Source organism: Moschus berezovskii, chromosome 6 (genome assembly GCF_049115385.1).
Source record: "Moschus berezovskii isolate FMDL1 chromosome 6, NW_MosBer_1.0, whole genome shotgun sequence".
Classification (NCBI taxonomy): Eukaryota; Metazoa; Chordata; class Mammalia; order Artiodactyla; family Moschidae; genus Moschus; species Moschus berezovskii.
The window spans coordinates 67,864,707-67,887,500 of record NC_142465.1 but is presented as its reverse complement, the minus strand read 5'-3'; the positions used below and the strand labels follow the sequence as shown (position 1 = coordinate 67,887,500).

At 38.6% G+C, this 22,794-nt stretch overlaps 1 protein-coding gene across 13 annotated transcripts in view; it reads left to right on the top strand.

Moving 5' to 3' along the window:
* The first annotated feature begins 8,958 nt into the window (after positions 1–8,958).
* LOC129535755 (ankyrin repeat and sterile alpha motif domain-containing protein 1B) overlaps positions 8,959–22,794 on the top strand; it is a 414,902-nt gene continuing 401,066 nt past the window's right edge. For all 13 annotated transcript variants that reach the window (XM_088837143.1, XM_088837142.1, XM_088837141.1 and 10 more), the window contains exon 1: positions 8,959–9,162. In XM_088837143.1, coding sequence (XP_088693269.1) covers positions 8,959–9,162 — 204 coding nt within the window. The remainder of the gene's footprint in view (positions 9,163–22,794) is intronic.

Sequence of the window (22,794 nt, the reverse complement as noted above, 5' to 3'; positions counted from 1 at the left end):
AGCAAGCTCTGGAGTTGGTGATGGACAGGGAAGCCTGGCATGCTACAGTCCACGGGGTTGCAAAGAGTCGGACATGACTGAGCAACTGAATTGAGGGATGTTCAAAGCTATAGTCCCACTGCCTGGAAAAATGCTAGGAAGAAGAGGTAATTTATAAATATTTGTTGAAGAAATCAGTCAATGCTGAAGGAATTAAGTATAAGAAAAGTATCCTTTCCTCTCCTCAATTAACAAGAACCTAATTAAGAAATTATCTGAAATTAAGCAGTATGTGAGTTGCTTTATACTTTTAAAAGAAAAAATTAATTTTAGAGACCTAAACTGATATCATGGATTTAATTTAATACAATTATAACAGTTTCAGACCATACCCTGGAGTAATCAATCATACATTCATTTCAATGGCCTAGGCCTTCTATGTGCTTATTTGCTCAGTCGTGTCCAACCAACTCTTTGGGACCCCACCAGGCTCCTCTGTCCATGGGGATTCTCCAGACAAGAATACTGGAGTGGGTTTCCATGCCTTCCTCAGAGGCCTTCTATAGCTACACTATATGCAATGAGAATAGCTATGAACATGTCAAAAATGAGCTAGTGTCATCGTGCCCTTACAACACAGGTCAGGATTTTGGACTTTGATCGTACCCTTCCCACTCTTTTCCTAAATACCAGAAAAGCTTGTTCACTACGTTCCACTATATTCCAGTCTCTGTTCAAAGGCATTCCCTGACAATAGTGTTTAAAATGAGTCAGTTTTTTCCCCTATCATTCTTTATTTCCTTTTCCTACTTTTGAAAAGCTTTGTAAACTAGGTTTATTGAAGTAAAATTGGCCAACAGTTAATTACACAAATTTAAAGTTTGATGTTTAACAGATACACCTATGAAACCATCATCACAATCAAGAAAACAAACATCTGCAAAAGTTTCATGTTCCTTTATAATCCTTTTCACTCCCCTTTTCCCCACCCCTAGATAGTCACTGATCTATCCTATTACTGTAGATAAGCTTTCATTCTCTAGAATTTTATGTAAATAGAATCACACCTTTCTGGAGAGTCTGGTTTCTTTTCAGTTCAATTCAGTCGCTCAGTCGTGTCCAGCTCTTTACAACCCCATGGAGTGTAGCACACCAGGCTTCCCTGTCCATCACCAATTCCTGGAGCTTGCTCAACTCATGTCCATTGAGTTTATGATGCCATCCAACCATCTCATCCTCTGTCGTCCCCTTCTCCTCCTGCCCTCAAATTTCCCATCAATAGGGTTTTTTCCAATGAGTCAGTTCTTCGCATCAGGTGGCCAGAGTATTGGAGCTTCAGCTTCAGCATCAGTCCTTCCAATGAATATTCAGGACTGATTTCCTTTAGGATTGACTGGTTTGATCTCCTTGGAGGCCAAGGGACTCTCAGGAATCTTCTCCAACACCACAGATCAAAAGCATCAATTCTTCGGCACTAAGCTTTCTTTATGGTCCAACTCTCACATCCACACATGACTACTGGAAAAACCATGGCTTTGACTAGATGGACCTTTGTTGGCAAAGTAATGTCCTTGCTTTTTAATATGCTATCTAGGTTGGTCATAACTTTCCTTCCAAGGAGCAGGCATCTTTTAATTTCATGGCTACAGTCACCATCTGCAGTAATTTTGGAGCCCAAGAAAATAGTCTGTCACTGTTTTCATTGTTTCCCCATCTATTTGCCATGAAGTGATGAGACCGGATGCCATGATCTTCATTTTTTGAATGTTGAGTTTTAAGCCAGCTTTTTTCACTCTCCTCTCTCACTTTCATCAAGAGGCTCTTCAGTCCCTCTTTGCTTTCTGCCATAAGGGTGGTGTTATCTGAATATCTGAGGTTATTGATATCTCTCCCAGCAATCTTGATTCCAGCCTGTGCTTCCTCCAGCCCAGCGTTTCACATGATGTACTCTGCATATAAGTTAAATAAGCAGGGTGACAACATACTGCCTTCTGGTTTCTTTTACTCTGCAAAATTATTTTAACATTCATTCAATGTGATGAATGTATCATCTGTTCATTTCTTTTTGTTGATGAATATTATTACATTGTGTGGATGTACTACCAATTTGTTTATTTTCCTGTTGATGGACTTCTAGGCTGTTTCCACCGACCATGGGGTCGCAAAGAGTTGGATACAACTGAGTCAGCATGCATGCAGTTATTGGCTATGACAAATAAGGCTGCTGTAAACATTCATCTACAAGTCTCTATGTGTCATATGCTTTCATTTCTCTTAGGTAAATACCTAGCAGTAGACAAGCTGGGCCACGTAGTAGATGTATATTTGACTTCTAAAGAAAATATCAAACTATGATTCATAGCATTGTCAGCACTTGGTGTGGTCCGACTTTTTAAATTTTAGACATTTTAATAAGTGGTATCACGTTATGAAGGAAATGGCAACCCACTCCAGTGTTCTTGCCTGAGAAATCCAATGGCTACAGTCCATGGGGTCACAAGAGTCAGACACAGCTTAGTGACTAAACCACAAATGATATCATATTATGGTTTCATTGTAAGTTTGCACTTTCTTAATGATGTTAAACATCTCTTCACAAGCTTATTTGCCATCCATGTGTCTTCTATGGTGAAATATCTGTTCAAATCTCTTGCCCATTTAAAAACATTGATTTGTTTCCAGGGACTTCCCTGGCAGTTCAGTGGTTAAGTCTCTGTGCTTCCAATGCAAGGTGCATGGGTTTGATCCCTGGTCTGGGAACGAAGATCCCACATGCCACACAGTGTAGCCAAAAACAACAACATGGTTTTTACCTTATTAGTGAGTTTTGAGAGTTCTTTATATATTCTGATTACAAGTATGCTATCACATGCACTTTGCAAATGTTTTCTTCTACTCAGCATCTTGCCTTTTCATTATTGCAGAGAAAGCATCAAAATTTTAAAGTTTTGATGAATTATAGTGATCAATTTTTTTCTTTTAGAATTGTACTTTTACTACCTAAGTTCAAGATTTTTCCAAAATTATTTTCCTAAATTTTCTTGTATGTGTTTTTAGTTTTAAGTTTTATATTGGGCCTATGATTTTTAGCTAACTTTTGTACATGGCATGAGATATTAATTAAAATCTGTTTTTGCATATGGATCTCTAATTATTTCAGCATTATTCATTGAAGAGGCTCTCATTTCTTCATCGAATTGACTTTTTACCTTTATAAAAAATAAATTGATTTTCTGTATTCTTGGAGTGACAAAATGACAGAGATGGAGAACAGATTAGTAGTTGCCAGAGATTAAAAAGTAGATAGGGAGAGAGGGGGCCATAGCTATGACAAGATAGCAGGTGCCTATGGTGGTACTATCTTTATCTTGACTGAAGTGATGGTCACATAGTTTATACATGTAATAACATTGCATAGAGCTAAACATGTACACATGCACACACAAATGAGTATATATAAAACTACTGAAGTATGAACAATCAGTGGATTTTCAGTTCAGTTCCATTGCTCAGTCATGTCTGACTCTTTGCGACCCCATGAACCACAGCACGCCAGGCCTCCCTGTCCATCACCAACTCTGGGAGTCCACCCAAAACCATGTCCATTGAGTCGATGATGCCATCCAACCATCTCATCCTCTGTCGTCCCCTTCTCCTCCTGCCCTCAGTCTTTCCCATAATCAGGGTCTTTTCAAATGAGTCAGCTCTTTGCATCAGGTGGCCTGATTGTATTGGAGTTTCAGCTTCAACATCAGTCCTTCCAATGAACACCCAGGACTGATCTCCTTTAGAATGGACTGGTTGGATCTCCTTGCAGTCCAAGGGACTCTCAAGAGTCTTCTCCAGCACCACAGTTCAAAAGCATCAATTCTTCAGCAATCAGCCTTCTTCACAGTCCAACACTCACATCCATACATGACCACTGGAAAAACCATAGCCTTGACTAGACGGACCTTGGTTGGCAAAGTAATGTCTCTGCTTTTTAATATGCTATCTAGGTTGGTCATAACTTTCCTTCCAAGGAGTAAGCGTCTTTTAATTTCATGGCTGCAATCAGCATCCACAGTGATTTTGGAGCCCCAAAAAATAAAGTCAGCCACTGTGTCCACTGTTTCCCCATCTATTTCCCATGAAGTGATGGGACCGGTTGCCATGATCTTAGTTTTCTGAATGTTGAGCTTTAAGCCAACTTTTTCACTCTCCTCTTTCACTTTCATCAAGAGGCTCTTTAGTTCTTCTTCCCTTTCTGCCATAAGGGTGGTGTCATCTGCATATCTGAGGTTATGGATATTTCTCCTGGCAATCTTGATTCTGGCTCGTGCTTCCTCCAGCCCAGCGTTTCTCATTATGTACTCTGAATATAAGTTAAATAAGATTTTACCAGTGCCAAATATCTGGTTGTGATATCACACTATAGTTGCACTAGATGTTACCACTGGGGAAAACTGGGTGAGTCTGTTGAAAAGTTGCATCTAGAGATATCAGGCAAAGAACTGAATCGAGTATCATGTACCCATTATGGACTATTATGCAACTATTTAAAAGAACAAATTAGAGCTTATCATTTACTTGTTAGAATTCTCATAAAGCTTTGTTGAATGAGAAAAGTCGGGTTCAGAAATGTGTGATTTGATTCTATTTTTAGAAAATGATGTCCAAAAATACACCCATATATATATATATAAACATACATATTTGTACATAGCTGTGGTGTGTGTATGAAAGACAGATGTGACAATGGATGCATACATATGAAGAAACATACTAGTTTGTTAACATGAATTACCTTGATGGGAGAATGGAAGACATGGGTGGTTTGGAGGTACTGGGAGAAGGATAACCAAGAAAAATAGAAAAAGAAAAAAAATACTAATATGTAAACCAATAATAATGTATTCTTATTATTTTACTATTATTATTTGATAACTAAATTTATTCAGATTAATGTACATGTCATTCAATTCACCCAAAGTGTATAATTCAATAGTTTGTAGTATATTCAGAGTTGTACAATTGCCACATTAAAATTTTAAATTTTTAAAACACTTTTATCACTATAAAAAGAAGACCCAGATCCATTAACAATCATTCCCCTTTTTCTCCCAATTCCACTGGCCATATTCTTGCCTGGAAAATCTCATGCACAGAGGAGCCTGGTGGCCTACAGTCCACAGGGGTCACCAAAGAGTTGAACATGACTTAGTGACTAAACGGCAACAACAAACAAAGTGAGCTAAATAATCCACACCACACTGCCTAGATCATAGTAGCTCTCAGTACCTGTTAGTTTTTTTCTTTCCTTCCTCTTGTCCCACTTTTGGGACTTAGAGAAGTTCCAGTTGAATAATGAGGCCTGTCCAATAATGTGATGTCATGTTTAAGAATTTTAAGATTCCAAGAAAGTATTTCACATAAAGTGAGAAATATATGTAAACTCTACTTTAAAAGTGATCTTCATACCCAAACAAGGGTTCTTTCAATGGTTCGGCTCATGAGAAAAATCTTTAACAAAGCTAGACACACCATGATTCAAGGTCTCTTTCTTCTTCCTACCTCTCCCTCACCACGTCCCCCTACCCCGGTTTCTCCCAACTCAGTTCCCCTGTGCATGAAAACCTTTCCCCAACATGAGAATTACTGAGTACAAACTGAATGATTGAAGAGTTAAAAGAAAAAAGTTTAGTCTACAAAAGATTTGTAAAGTGATTAGTCATCCATATCTCTGAACTGTTTCTGTGCAGCAGCCTGGACCTTGACGCAACCGCCCTCCCTCACTCTCTGTCTCGCACACGTGAACACTCATTCTCAGTCTCACTCTCTCCTCTTCTCTCTCTTTCTATTCAGAAATGAAAATCCCATGAAAGTCATTTCCGTGTCATGTGTTCACTCATTTAACAAAGACAATTTAATGCCTAGGATGCATGTGGCACTCTTCAAGGTACTTGGTCCATGGCGTGCATCTTAAGAAATGAGATGGGATTTGAGGAACTGGTCAATTAGCACATGCCTTACCAAACCAAAACATTATTGTCATGTCTGCTCAATATTTGCACAGTTTATCTAACTAATTATAGCTTAGGAATGATCAGGAGAAACAATGTGCGTGTGACCCTAGGAGAGGTTGTAGTTGATAGCTACTTTAACTCCACTCTGTATCAGCTTTACAACTGGCCAAGGATAAATAGCATCTTGCTTTCAGCTTCTTGTACAGGTAATATTGAGCAACCTGAAACCCCTTAAATAGATTCCCAAACTGCTACAAACTTTTTGACCTTCTTAAGAGATCTAGAATCTGATTGGTTCTATTTAAAAACCTAGCTGTTTTCTTTTAAAACGAAGAACTCAGAGATTTGGGATAGACTTAAAAAAAATTTTTTTTTAATCTGAAACTAGGAGGATTTTACACAGTTTGAATTGTGAAATGAAAATTGCATTATTTGTTTTAGCAGGTGCATAATGAATTATTACTACTTTTAACATTAGCCAGACATATTCCTACATTCAAGAAATGCATCTTGTACACAAATAACTATAATGTTAGACAAAAAATATTGTTATAATAGATGGTCTAAAAATGCCACTTAAAACAGATAAGGAATAGATTTATTCCTGTTAGGTGGGATTAGAGAAGGTTTCATAAAGAAAATAGCATCATATCCAAAGTCAAAGAAGAGGCATAAATATGGAGACATAATAAAAGCAACCCAAGTATATTATAGCCAGTAATCCCACCTGCTTGGAACTTGGGGAAAGGGAAATAAAATTACAGGATTTGTAGTAATCATGAAGACCCCAAAATGTCATCAAAGGAATTGGGAGTTTATTTTGAAGCCAACAAAAAACCATGGAAGTGTTCTGAAACAAGGAGTTACAATCAAAACTGTCTTAAAGAGATTATTCTGTCATCCATGTATATACTAGAATTTGAAATATCAGAGGAAGGAAGATGAACACAGAGGCCGTAGTTGTATTAGGCCAGGTGGGCCTGAACTAAGAGAGCAAAATCACAGTAGATGTCAGTTCTCTAAACATGAAACAGGAATTTGAATTAAGGGAACAGAGGCAAGAGATACTATGATGAGGGATGACTGGAATTTGGGAGCTGATGTCAGTGGTGAAAGAAAGAATTTAAGAGGCTTTGCAGTTTAATGTCTGTGGGCTTGGGAGGTTGACAGTGTTCTTCAAAAGAGAAAGGAAACAAAGAAAGATAAGCTCTGGGGAAAGAAGGAAAGTAATATTTCATTAATTCAATGAATATTTATTGAGCACTTACTATGTGTCAGGCACTATTCTAGGGGGATGAGAATTATCTTTAATTTTTAAAACACTTTATGTGGTAAAGGCAATGTTCTCAGTCTGTGTGACTCCAAAGGCAGAGCTGGAGCCAGTGAGTAGGAGTCAGCTAGGGCTGGAGAATCCACCAGTCAATGCAGGAGACCCAGGTTCAATCCCTAACTCAGGAAGATCCCCTGGAGAAGGAGGTGACAACCTACTCCAGTATTCTTGCCTGAAAAATCCCATGGACAGAGGAGACTGGTAGGCTATAGTCCATGGGGTCGCAAAGAGTCAGACACAATTTAGTGACTAAACAACAGCAGGAAGTAAAATACCTTCGAATAAGTGGAGGCTTTTAAAGTAGTGAGAGCTCTGTTACAGGCAGTATTCAAGCCTAAATTGGATAATATTCTTCAAGGAACTCTGTTACAAGGGATTCCTGCATTAAGAGGGAGGTTAGACTAACCTCTCTACAAGTTCTCTCTCAATCTTAAGAGTCTGTTTTTTTCATGATTTACTCCTATGGGTTCTATTATTAATCTCTGGTTTCTCTCAATTATTAAATAAATTATTCGGTCTGTCTGCCATTCAGTGAAACTCACACATTTACATCTGTTATTCTTAAATTATTCTTGGTTAGGGCTCTTCTTTATTAAAAAATTCTACTCAGTAATGTTACCTCTATACCTAATTTAGAATGTCAACCCTGGTAGACTGGGTTATAAATATCAGAGGGGAAAAGGATTTTTTGTGCCTAATAATATTTTTGTTTATAAGAAGCCTCACAAATGAGAAGTGAATTATCTTGACTTCAAGATTGCGATGCACTTTCTGTATTTTGCAGCAATTCAAGAAGCAAAAAAAAAAAATACCTCAGAGAGGCTCATTTTGATACAGCACGGTAAAGAAAGAGAATAATTGTTCTCCAACACTGTAAAGCTTTAGATCGGAAACATTTATCTGTGCTGCATTTTAAAAAATAAGAAAGGGAAGGAAAGGAAAGAAAGGGAAAAAGAGAACCTGTCGGGAGCTCTCCTATTAGCTATAGTTGAAGCTTTGCATTTCCTACTGTCTTTTGAAACGTAAAATTCCACAACAAATAGCTCTGTAACGTATAACCAGTATGAAGATTCAATTCAGTTTTAAGCACTTTAGTTTGCTTTTGAATCTTGCTATTTTCTGCATTTGTTTTGACTGCTCTCATCATTCAAGATTGACGCTTGGATGGGTGTGTAGGAGGAAGCAGCAGCAGCAGGCTTACAGCTTGCAGACAAAAAAAATCTGCCTTATCTGATGGCTATTATTGAAAATGCGAGGTGTAGCCTGGGCTGGGTAATGAAGGGGAGCGAGCGAGGGGGAGCTAGGAGCATGGAGCTGCATACTGATGAGTGTAGGAGTACTTGATAAAAAGAATTCTGGCTGCTGGCCGTGCATTGCTCATTGTGGAGTACTCCAACAATCACATAGAACGCAGACCAGCCTAAGCTGACAGCTTGATATGCCTTCTTCTGCTGCTTGGTTTTGGGGGCTGTGTGACGTACTGGTCGGTAGTAAAGATTAATATGTAAGAAATGTGGAGCTAGGATCAAGTCATACTCCACAGCCTGCCTGGCAAACTATGTTTTACTTCTGACTTTGCTCTCTCGCTGAGAACATTAATCTGTCAAGCTGGCGGGCTCCTTTGATAGCAACTTTCCCAGGAGCATGATGTGGCAATGCCACCTCTCAGCCCAGGACTACCGCTATTACCCCGTGGACGGCTACTCCCTGCTTAAACGCTTCCCTCTTCATCCTCTTACAGGACCCAGATGCCCCGTCCAAACAGTGGGACAATGGTTGGAAAGCATTGGGCTACCTCAGTACGAGAACCACCTGATGGCTAATGGATTTGACAATGTGCAGTTTATGGTAAGACGCTCTCTGTGTCCACGGAGCTGCCTTTTGTCTGTCTTTGCTTCTTATGTGTCTTACACGGCTCAGAGGCAGCCTGATTTGCACCAAAACCGGTCAATTTTATATATGTAACTGCATTAGAAAATTGGATGCCCTTAGGACTGAACCGACTGTGTAACATATAGGCACTTGCTGAAAAATGAGATCTATGTGCATCCATATACATGTGTATTATATAAATGAACCGGTGAGCGTACTATTTATAGGCAGTGAAAGATTAACATTTATATTCTCCCTGTCATTCTCTGTGTGATTTTTATAAATCTGTCATCTCAGAATACCCAGTTAGATGATGATAGCACTCTTCCGTTAATGTTTCTAGATTCCTGAAACATATTTCATTTGGGTATCAGCATTTAGTGATTAATTAAACAATTTGTTGTGTTTATGGTGCGAAGATCATTTTTTTTTACCCCTATAATTGTTCAATAAGGAGTTTAAATTGTGTGGCTGACCTTTAGTTCATTAGCAAACTGATTTGAATGGTCTATTACAGAGAGCTTTCGCTTAGTTTACATGCTGATTGAAGAGCAACAAGGTATTGTTTATTATTTTAGGTAGAAAACAAACACTTCCATCAATTAACTGTCAATATCTAGAAAGAGAGGCTGAAGGACTAAGTTCATTCGTGTACTTGTGAATGCTGGTCTGCCTGCAGTCTAAAGCTGGCCGTGCGAACTTCCCACTGTGATGGATATAGGTGAGGAAGGAGGGTGGGGAGTGTGCAGACCCACAACACAGCTTTCTGATCATTCACACGCCTCCCCCTGTGCTCATCAGTCTCCCTTGTTGAGCTACGTCACAGTCAGTATTACCTTTCTTTGCTTTTAAGGTCCCATCACACATATTACTGACTCCTAAATTTAGAGAGAGAATACTTAACATAGGCATGTAGCGCAAAATGGCTTGCAGAAACAATTAATAGCTATTTCTAAATAAAATACTGGAACTTACACCTGAGGCTTATTAATAATAAAATTGATAACATTATACTGAGAGCTAGACATGTCTTTTTATTTTCATTTTAGATTATTTTCTCCAAGCTTGACTTGACTATTGTAGATCTGAAGATTATTTAAACTGTTAAACTTTCGCTTCTCCAAAAATGTGTGTCCCATGAGTTTTTTTTTTAAGCTGCATCAGTGTAGTAAGACATATGAGCCCTAAGTAATTGTACCCATAAAACTCTTAGTGAACCCACTTTTAAATAATGAGACATACAGCTACTATTATATTTCTCATGTTTAAGAATACTGTCACTGATTAGACTGATTGTGTAGCTATCAAAATAGGGGGGGAAATAAAATTTGCTTCAGTTGCTGTGAGAGTCTTAGGACAGACTGAGTAGAATTAGGACAGCCTTAGGACACTAAACAGATGACACTAAGAATTAGAGGAACTATTACATTTACTGCACATTTGGATGAGTCTTTTTCTCCTTATTTCTCCTTGAAATAAGACTTTCTCACTCCCACCCCTCAAACCTGTGTCCAAATTTATTCTGGTCCCATGAGAAGTTAGCTAGGTCTTTGAATTCTCTGGATCATTTATCTACTTTGAAAGATTTTAATTCAGCATAATTTTCCTCTGAATGTTAAACACTTTAGAGTAAATATAATCTCTTTTTGAAAACTCAATGCAAAGGTTAATCAAACATGTTTCCGATAAGCATTTGGAGATTGGAAAAACATTCATTAATAAAATATATATAAACACTCCAAAATGTATCCCGGAGGAAAAAATCCTGGACATATATGATAAAACCAAGGTCTGATCCTTTCCATAGACTGTTGACTTTATTTTTTCAGTTCAAATTATTGTAGATAATTTTTCAGAAATTAAGAAAACATAGTTAATTCAGAAAAATCAATCAAACGCTTTCTATACAAGACAGAATTAATTTTAAAAATTTGAATTATCATTCAGAGGAGTTAATTATGAAAATGAAGCAAATCATAAAACAGTGTCATCAATTATCACTTTGCATGCTGCTATACACCATTTATTTGCTACTAGCATTATAAAAAATCAATTTCTATCTCTATAAAAATTATTTATTGATCTCCATAATCTAATTTACATAATTATGAACTTAATTAAAGTACACTAATATGATCAGCCAACTTTAGAAATAGGTTTCATTAATGTGGTGAAAAATCTGTTGGACCTGCTTAGTCTCCATCCGGTATCATATTCTAGCTTTTGTTTTTCTTGAAGCACATTCTGACCTGCATTTATTCATTCTGTTGCCTAAGCAACAAGCACCACACTCCTATTAACTATGATGTAGTGCAGGTCTTATTAGCTTTTTAGAACAAGACAGTAGAGACATCAAAAGGATATAATTAATGTTGGTTGAAATATTGTAGTACATCCATGCATAGATATTCTTTATTTAGGAAACATTCTCAAGAGTTAATTTTTCATTTAATCAATATTCCATAATGAATATGAGTTTCAAAGGGCCCATATAAGTAAATTTCAAAGTATTTATTGAAAGCTTTGCAAAATTTTTTGTTAATAACTCTGTTCTACATACTCTTACACATAAACACAATATATGATTTATCCACACAGTTGTGATTAACTTTAATAAAGATTTTTTACATCAATTCCTAGGCAGAAAAGAAGGACCTTGTTAGAAAAGAAAGACTCATTTATTTTTAAATATTTATCCATTATTGTTTCTCCTTTGGGCTCTTAAAACTTATTCTTGATTTTATTTATGTATCAATCTTTTTAAAATACCTGGAAGTTAAAATTCCAAACTTTTTCTTTATGTATCTGGTCCTGGTTTGCAGAATAGTTTTGCACAGGACATTTATGTGCCCTTAAAAATATAAAATAAGTGGAAATAGGTACAAATAATAGCTACAAAATTACACATAAGACTTTGGGAAAGTTTAGATCTATGTGCAAAAGTCCCTTCAACACAGAAATCCTTTGTCTGAAGACTTGTTCAAGCCCCAGTCTATTTGTTCATCCCCTCTGAAGTCACATATTATCATCTCCCATCCACTTCGGCATGTCTACCTGCTACTCACTAGCCTCTGGGAGTACTGCCCTGGTCCTCTGATATCCCACTTGTTTTCCCCAAATTTGTAACATACAGAATGTGTCTGACTTTCAGCATTACTTTTTTTTCACTAATGAGTTTAAGTATGAAATGATTACTGTATAAAATGCTCATGATGATTTACTTTCTTATTGGATCTATTTCCATCATCATGTCTTTTCCTATGCTAATGGCTGCTTCCTAATATGTAAGCCTCAAACTATCTGTTCTTGTCCTGATGAATACTCATTTGTACACTCCCTCAGCTCTCACAGCTATTTCCTTTCCTTCCTCTCTGTCTTTCATCCTCAAAGGTCTAACTCAATTTCTGCCTTGTTTCTATAGCTTTTCTTAAGGGCTCCAGTACTTAGCAGCCTCTCTTTTCTCGATTTCATGTAGGGGTTGTATTTGGCATGAAAAATTACATTTGGCATGCCATTATTTACTCTCCAGGATTGGGAGTTAAATTTTCGCTTGAATATATCTTATCTCCCCAACTATACTAGAAGGTCTTCGAGTCCAAGTTCTGCATATTCGATTTCCTTGCATTCCTAGCACTCATAGCATAATGTAGTGTACACAGAAATCTCCCCATAAAAACTGGATCCACAGCAGATTATTATAGATGGACATCCAGCCAAGGAATAAAAGCCTCATCCTGCCAGTGGGGACATAGAGCATTAGTACCTTTTATCCATTCATGCAACAAACATTCCTTAAACATTTCCTATGTGCTAATGTCATTGTTAATTAAATTACTAAGGGTAAACCAATAACCAATGTATTACCTTTGACCTCAAGCAGGTTACAGTATTGCTCTTAGACCTATGGTATTATTTGCCTGAGCATTGCATATACATTCCTTCATGTGCTAACACAAACATGTGTATACACACTTTATATCATGGGGATCTTGTCATTCATCCTTTCATATAATCACCATCCTTCAGCATATTACTTCCCAGGAATTGTTTTTTCAGCAGCAAATTACAGTAAGCAATGGTAGAGTTAAAAATCTATCATAGCATGGAGTAGAGTAAAGAAAGATAAAGATACTGATAACATCTAAACCTGGCAGTGTTACAATAGATTTGTCACCCAAAGACTATAGTGAGAAGTTTCTCTTACTTGGAGGACAGACCCCTAACCTCACCATGTTTTAGCAGGCAGTCATATTTGTAAACTCTAATCAAAAGGGGAAAAGAAAGAAATTATATCAGCTCATTATTTTAGCACTTCCTATGCTTTCTAGCAGTTGCCATCTAGGCTGACTTGGATGCTTTGACCACTATTAAAATTTCAAAATGCATACAGAATAAGATATAAAAATAATGCCAAGAGCCCTACGTGCATTAGCATTTTTGTACACCTGGGTAGGTAGCATTCATAAAGAATTTACTGAAGGTCAAAGTGAGTGCTGCCTATTAGACACAGAACTAGAGTCACAGAGTTCTTGGAAGTCATCCATTTGAACCAAAGATTTGAGCAAGATTGATCTTATAAGCATTTAATTCAAACCTTTTTTCATTTATGTGGTGCATTTTACATGCTAATAGACTTCTTTTCTTCTCTTTTACATAACTTTTCTGTAATAAGAGCACCATTTGCAGTTGACCTGATAAAAATGACCTTTTAAGTATCTTAGCAGCATATCTTGATCCAACTAAGAAGTTAAACTTGGGAAGCAGAAAAATAAATTATCCCTAAGAAATAAGGCTAATAACCCCCACAATGTTTTCCTGTTTCAAATATTGTTTGAGAAAATGTTGTAAAGTTACTGAGATTTAAGTGTATAAGAGAAATATACCTGCCACACTCCCCTATGCCTTCCTGTTTCTGAAACAGGTGGCTTTATGTTGAAAGTGCAGTTATAATTCTCCATATTCATTTAGGCCAGTAGTTATATACCTACTTTAGAAAAAATATCTTTTTTTTTCAATTATTGGCATTTAAAATCTGTTGGTAACCAAAAATCAAAGCCAGGAGGGAGTTATTCCTTATCTAGACAATAGCTTAATTACAAGTATAACAGGCAACAGCCTTGCAGTGCTGTGAGAGAGGACGGAAGTAAGACTTCTTGCGTCCACTGTCTTGCTTCTCTATGGTTTGATTTACTCACCTGTAAAATTAATGTAATGAGAGGTCTGGAAGAAATGTTCTTTGGGCTCGTTATTGAATATTTTGAGCTCTTTAAGGATGCAGGGTATGATAGTGGTGCTGGCAGAGCTATTAATTGTTCTTGTAGCTCTCATTAGCCTTGGAAGGACACTGATGGCTTGTGCAGCAGAAAGTCAGAAATAAGGGCATGTGCAGGCATGGCCGTCTGAGAAGGATGGATGGCCTTCAGAAAAAGCAGCAGTCACAATTCCAACCCAGTGACTCTAAGGAGAATCAAGCCTTTCCTCCTACCTGGAAGTTACTCTGATTACATATTTGAGCATTAAAATATGCTGCCCCATTTTCTAATAGAGCACTACTACAGCTACCGTTCCTAAGTAATGCTCACACGAAACGGCCTTTAATTTAGTCATGCAGCGTATTTGCATACTTATCTCCAGTATTGCACCAAATGACCAGATCTTTGGGATGCAGAATTTACTCATGAATTTTAAAACTTACTAAAACTGCTGAATTACAGACTGATTTTAAGAAAGTCAGCAACAATCATATTTCATCTCTTCTTTAAATGGACAGATCTCTCAAACAATGACCTCGATTTTCTCATTTCCAGTCACCTCTTTTTCCCCTACAATCCAGCCTGCTTCCCAACTCTTCCACAAAGTTTCTTCTCTTTTAAGTAAGCTGTAACCTCTTTCTTATCAAATCTCCACCCCACCCTCTTTTTTTCCTTACTTCATTTATCTTTGACCTCTTTCAATGACTGATTTTCTCTCTCTACTCCTTATTGGTACTTATTCCATTGCTGAAATTTGTTTGGGTTCTGTAACATTACACAGAGAAGGCAATGGCAAGCCATTCCAGTACTCTTGCCAAGAAAATCGCGTGGACAGAGGAGCCTGGTGGGCTGCAGTCCATGGGGTCGCTACTAGTCAGACACGACTGAGCGACTTCACTTTCACTTTTCACTTTCACACATTGAGAAGGAAATGGCAACCCACTCCAGTGTTCTTGCCTGGAGAATCCCAGGGGCGGCGGAGCCTGGTCAGCTGCCGTCTATGGGGTCGCACAGAGTCGGACACGACTGAAGCGACTTAGCAGCAGCAGGAGCATTACTCTGCCCTTTCCAATCACTCCTAGTCTCCTAATCCTCCTGCCTCACAAGGTGGAGGTTGTTTAGTCACTAAGTTATATCCGACCCTTGTGACCCCATGGACTGTAGCCTGCCAGGCTCCTCTGCCTCACGAGGTGGTGATACTCGATTTGTCTAACCCATTAGGGAGATCACTGGTTCTTATATTAATAGATCCGTAGCTTTCCCTACTCTTCAGTGCTTCCTACCTGGCATCCAGTACCGTCTAGCTACTCAATAAACATTTCCACATACATGTCTGAGTACCAAATATTCAGCACACTTGCTTCAGCCCTACTCTACTTAAAATCTTTCAATGATTCTCAATTACCTATGGGAGATTATATTTACAAAATCCTTAATATGGCTTTCATAGTCATGATCCTTTATGACCTGCCTGATCCAACTTATTTTCTAGCTTCGTGTGTTACTTCATCTCTGTACTGTTCTCCAGAACTGGCATTTTTCTGTCATTGCCTGGCCTTTGCACATGCTGCCACCTCTGCCAAGAATGACCTTCCTTCCCCTCTTAACTCCTTTTTATCCTTTAGATCTTAGCCTGGTTGTCACTTCTTTTAGCTGTCACTTCTTCCCTGACCTCCCAAGTACAGGTTCGGAACCCTTCTTTCCGCTTGTCTTGCTGTGCTATATTCCCTATTTACTTGTCCATCTACCCCACCACCTCTGCCACCACAAACACTACAACAGGGGTGGCAAACTTAGTCTATAAATGGCCAGATAGTACATATTTTAGGTTTTGAAAGCCATATGGTCTGTGTTGCAGGTATTTGACTTTTCTATTGTATCATGACAGTGACCATAGATAATACACAAATAAATGGACCTGTGTTCAAATATAACTTTATTTACAAAAAAAAAAGAGATCTAGTCAATAGGCCATCATTTGCTGCCCTTGCACTTGATTTTAAATTTCTTGAGAGTTAGAAATATGCTTTGATCCTCTGCATCTCCAAGTACAACCTCTGACTTACACATGTAGACACAGTAAATGTCTGATGAAAGGAGGAAGAAAGGAGAAAAGGAAGGAAAAAGGGAGCAGGGAAGCAGGCAGGTGGCTCCAATAAGGCTTCTGAGAGCCTGTTTGATTTAAAGAGATCCCAGCCAATAGCTGAGGATATGCAGAACAAGATCCAGTCTTCAGGAGTCTGTCAAGAGCAAAAGGGGGGTTTTGCTCTAACCAACCAGGCTGGAGTATATTTTCAGTAAGGGAACTACACAGGCATAGGAACTAGAAAAACACAGCTGCAGAGGAAGCCTTCTATTCCCTCTGTTTGGAATTCCTTTCTCTTCCCTCTTCACCTCATTTTGCAGCATTGTTGATTGTGTAGCATTGATTGAGCTTAAGCATCACGTCCTCCAAGAAGTATTCCCTACTGCCATTTTGTCATCTAGCTAGCACAACTGCCCTTTCTCTGTGCACCCCTGGCATCCTTTCTTAGCCCTAAACTAGGCCTTATTATATTTCATTGCAATTATGTTATCTGTTCAGATGCCAGCCTTCCACCCTAGAAAGTGAGATCCTGAGAGGCAGAAAGTGGATCTTATTTATCTTTGTATTCCTAAAGCCTAACCCAGGGCCTGGCATATAGTAGCTTCTTAGTAAATATTGATTGGATGACATTTTAAAGTTTTATTTAGTTCCATATATTATATAAATTATATCTCATGTAACTCTCACATCTTCCTATCAGTATGAGGTCGCAAAGAGTCGGACACGACTGAGTGACTGAACTGAACTGAACTGAATAATGAAGATAATGAGATTGACAAAGTTTTAAAATCTGCCAAGCAGCACCTAGAGTTTAAAACCAAACTGCTCTGACTTAAAAGTTCCTGTTCAATTCACTAAAATCATACTGTTTCATCATTCCTCCTTTCATTTATTCAGTGAGTATATACAGAGCCCCTGTTAGATTGCAAACACTGAACAGAACAAGGGCCCTGCCCTTTGAGCCCTTGAAACATGGCCTATTTCTGGTCCTTTGAGGGACCTCTTCATCTCATTTCTTCTTCCTTTTCTTTCTCATCCTCACTGCCTCTCCAGAGGACCTCTGTTTTTACCAAGAACAGAACTCTCACTGCCAAACAAATACATATCTCCCTTTCTCTGTTCATGATTCCCTCCTGCCTAACATAACCTGTCTCCTCCCTATTCCCTATTCAAGACTTGTTCCCTGAGTCCTTGGTCTTTCTGCTTGCTCTGTGGAGACTTCCTCTACTGATCTGGACCCTGCCCATCCCTTCATCTTCACCTCTCACCCATCTTAAGCTGTGTTGAATTATTTTAGTCTTAATTGTGCCACACTTGCTCACAGATCCATGCCTTTGCACACACAGTTCTCTGCTCAGAACAATACTTTCTTGCACTCATTTTTAGCCTGAGTAACTCTTACTTCAAAATCTGACTCAGAGTTTCCTTCTGTAGACCCTTTAAAACAAATTCTTTAGAATTGCTCAGCTATTCTTCAGCAGGCTCTCATGGCACCCTGCTTATCGTCCATGGCAGAATCATCTAACTTCTTCCCCTAGGAGAAAACAATGTCTGGTTCATTGTTACTTTTCCAGTCACTAGCATATAACTGGTTCTTGCATGAATTTTCTGGGGCAGCCACACATTGGAGGGCATACACTACAGCAGTATATTGTCTCACAGTTCTGGAGGCTGCAAGTCCAATATGTCACAGGTGTCAGCGGGGTTGGGTCCTTTCTCTGACAGCTCTGAGGGGAGCATGTATTCTATACATCTCTCCTTGGCTTTGCAAAGGTGGCTGTCTTCCTCATGTTTTCACACTGTTTTCCCTCTGTGTGTGTCTGTCCAGTTCCTCCTCTTATAAAGACACCAGTTATATTGCATTCAGGTGCACCCTAAGGACCTCATTTTAACTAGACTATCTCTGTAAAAACCTTGTCTTCAGATAAAATCACATTCTGAGGTACTAGGAAGTGAATACTTCAACATAAGAATCTGAGGAAGGGACATAATCCAACCAATAGCAGTTCTCAGTAAGAATGTGTGAATATGCATCCTTTGCTTATTATACCCCACACTGCCAAGCACAATGCATCCGTAGATATTTTCTTAATTGAATCAAAGTCAACCTGCTTGAGGTTTATATGAAATTTAAAATGTCTAAAGAATCTGATATTACTCTTTCATCAGTGACAAATGCAGTCTTCCTGATAGCTTACTTAGTTTTAGTTAATACCAGCAAAGCCAGAACCAAGAGCTTCCTACCTCTCTAACCCTACACTCCTTCCATTTTACTTTGCAACCTCTGCTGGCCCCTAAATAAATCACATTTACAAAAAATGTTCATTTTTTTGTCATCCTTATAGTTGATGTCTATCTGATAGAGATATGCCAAAGGAATAGGTAATTAAACAAAAGTTGTGCTTTATAGGAAAGAAAGAAAATATAAGCAATTTAATAATATAACTACCATTAATCAATAACTTGTTAAATACTTTTTTCCATACATTGTATTTCCCTCTCTCACAAATGTTATAAAGTATGTAGTGTCATTCCAGTTTTAAAAATGACAAAACTTGGCTGCTGTGGGTCTTCATTGCTGCGCATGGGCTTGCTCTAGTTGCAGCGAAGGTGGTCTCCTCTCCAGTTGCAGAGCGCAGGCTTCTCACTGTGGTGGCTTCTCTTGCTTCAGAGCACAGGCCCCAGGGGGCACAGCCTTCAGTAGTTTTGGTATGTAGGCTTAGTAGTTTTGGATCACAGGCTCTAGAGTCCGGGCTCAGTAGTTGTGGCATGGGCTCAAGCACGTGGAATCTTCCCGGAGCAGGGAATGAACCCATGTCCCCTACATTGGAAGGTAGACTCTCAACCACTGGACCACCAGGGAAGTCCAAAACTTAGTTATTCAGAGACTAACTATCTGGCCCCATGCACTCAAGATTCAAACCCAGGTCAATTTGAGTCTAAAGGGAAGACATTTTCAGTAAGAGTTGCTGAGGCAATGTATGTGGGCAAGATGAGAAAGTATGGGTTCTGGACACACAAAAATAGCATGAGCATTTTTTGTTCTTGGGGTGGTACAGGGGATGATGATTCAGAGGAGAACCAAGAAGAGGTAAGAGAGAAGAAAAATCTTGCCTCATGCAGAGAGTAGGCAGTCTAGATTAAGGAAATTTCTTGCCACACAAGGTTATAAAAATAAAGGTATGCCTCTGAGTTTGTCCTCAGACCACAAGACCTTCTGCATGGGACTCATTCCATGCATGCAAGAGAAACTACCTAAAACAGGAGCAATGTTCATGGAAGATATGATTACATATTTTGGATATAATGCAAATGGAAGACATTACAGCTTTTCTAAGAAGTAATGAAAATGATTATGAATGGCTACAGATTTTTATCCACAAGAAAACTCACATGAGAGAGACATAGAAACATCTTACAGGGCATTGCTTACAGGTCCCTGACTTCCTAGTCTGGTCTGTGTGTACCACGCACATCATAGACATTGGGAACCATTCATTCATTTAAAAGCATATGATCTGAAAGAGTCAAGAGCCACTGTGACTCTACTTATAGAAGTATATTAGGAGGAGAGAAAAATGCAATGAATTATTAAAATACGCTTCTGAATATCAGGTCATTGATTTCTGCCCTTTGAGTTAACAGAATTAAATTTCAGGTGGTTAAACGTTTACCTTCTGTCAGACTGAGCAAAAATGACTAAGATTCATATCCAAAGCATTATGAAACATCTTGAGTTTATAAGCCGATGTTTGTTTAGATGGTTGGCAGGAAGAATAAGGTTTGTCCTTCCAGAGTTTTGAAGGAGATCTTGGAATAGGAGACCTAGAATCGAAAATATCTCATTTTTCTTTGACAGGAGTTATATTGCTAATTTTTATCAGAAAGAGGTAACCCTGTGAAGAAGGAGATGAGCGTTTGGTATTTGTTAGGCCTATATAGCTATATAACCCACCCAGTTGTCAGTTAGCTCAGAACAAGGAACAAGGGACATATAGGCTGGCCAACACCAACTACAGAAATCCCCTACTCTGTCAAAATGAAATGCACAAAAGCCATTCATACCAATTCAGTCATTTAAAAACTGCTAAGTGATTGACAGGAAATGGGATGAAGGAAATGTTACATAGTTTTTAAAAAATGTGATGTGTTTCAGTTCAGTTCAGTTCAGTTCAGTCGCTCAGTCGTGTCCGACTCTTACTTTCTGGTAAATAGTTATGAAACAGTGGAAATAAAAATAGCATATTAAATGTCATCACACTTCATAGTCTTTAGAACTCTTACATATATATTATCTCAATTAAAGGAGGGAGCAAAATTAATTCTACTTTCAGTTCTAGCATAGTGTTCTGGCGTTAGGTAAGCCTTTTTTTCTGCAATCTCTGAACAAGCTCAGATATAACCTGATTTTTTTTTAAAACCCTCCCTCAATGCTGTGTCTTTCCTAGATGCTTCTCCTGCTTACATGTCCTCCATTCATCACCAACCTTCTCATAAGAAATATCTACACTTTCTGGCTTCCCCTTCTACTCAATACAATCAGGCCTCAATACAATTAGCATCTGTCAGCATCCTGAAATTATTTTTAAGTGGTGACTAATGAACTCCAAATTGCCAAATACAGCACACTCTTTCCAGGCCTTATTGACTTCATATTTCTGTGGTTTAGGTCTCGGCTGACCACTCTTTTCCTCCCTGGCTTCTCTATCCTTGGCGCCTCCTACCCCAGCAAGCACTGCCTCTCCGGCTCCTTTGTAGATCCCCCTGCCTCTGCGTGTGCCCCAGGGTTCAGCTCTTTCCCTCTTCTCCTCTCACTCCACACATTCACCTTAGGTGACTTCGCTTATACTAACAAAGGCAAAAGTTTTCTGCTCTTATACTATATTGAGACTTCAAAGTATCTGAAAGTGGAATGATCTTTCCCCCAAAACCTGTCCCTCAAAAAAAGCAATTAATTGGGTAGAATGATGATGAGAGATCAAGTGTGATGAGGCTGGAAAGGTAACCACTGGATTTGGTAACATAGAGGCCACTGAGAGCTTGACAAGAGCACGCTCAGTGGAATAAGAGGCACAGAAGCCATATAACATTGGATTGAAGAAGTGGTAGAGTAGACAACTCTTGAAAGAAGTTTTGCTGAGAATGGAAACACAGAAACAAGCAAGTAGCTAAAGAGTGATTTGGGGTTCAAAGAGGATTTTTTTTTTAATCGGAGGATAGTTGCTTTACAATGGTGTGTTGTTTTCTGCTGTACAACTCAAATCAGTCATAATTATATATATATATATCCCTTCCCTCTCTATATACATTGCCTCCCTCACCCTTCCCATCCTACCCTCTAGGTCATCCCACCCCTCTAGGTCTAGCCATACTGGGCTCCCTGTGTTATACAGCAGCTTCCCACTAGTTATCTGTTTTACATATGTAGTGTATATATGTTAATGCTGCTTTCTCAATTTGTCCTACCCTCTCCTTTCCCTGCTATATCTCCAAGTTCATCCTCTATGTCTGGGTCTAAAGGGAAGCTTTCTTTTAAACAGGAGAGACTGGGGTCACATGTGGATGCTAAAATAAATGATCAGGTAGAAAGGGAGCTATTGATACTGGAGAAAAGGAGGGAGTGACTGAATGAATAAAGGTGAGGTGTGTTGGGATCCAGGGACAAAGAGAAGAACTGTCCTTGATGGAGACATTCCTATTGTAGTAGGAGGGAAGACGGAGAGAATGGATACTCGAATGGTTAGTGTATAGGATGATAAGAATATAGATAGGGCTATGTTCCTTCCCATGGCTTCTATTCTCTAAATTATGAGACATTGGTGTAGAAGATTTGAAGATAGAGAAGATGTGAAAGAGTAATTTCAAAAAGTAGGAATGAAAATTTATAAAGAAAATGGAGTAGAATTACAGGGCCATGTTGACGGCTTATTTGAGATTTTTAATCATCATGCTCGATAGAAATTAGGAAGACAATTGTGCTCTAAGTTACAGAACTGCTTTCACAGTTTGACTCCTTCTCCTACTTGGTGTGAGATAGTGGGTTAGTCACTTAACCTCCCTGAGCATCAGTTTCCCAACTTCAAACAGGAGCTAGCACTGCCTGGTTCACAGGGCTGTGGTGAGAAGTAGCTTAAAGCTAGCTGTGTTCTTTCAGTAGGCAATGAATCATGATGGTGACCAGAGTGCCTGTTCCATTTAGCTGGCAAGCCACTTCGGAATTACTGACAGCACAATGACACACAGAAATTGCCAAAAGTCCTCATAGCTCTT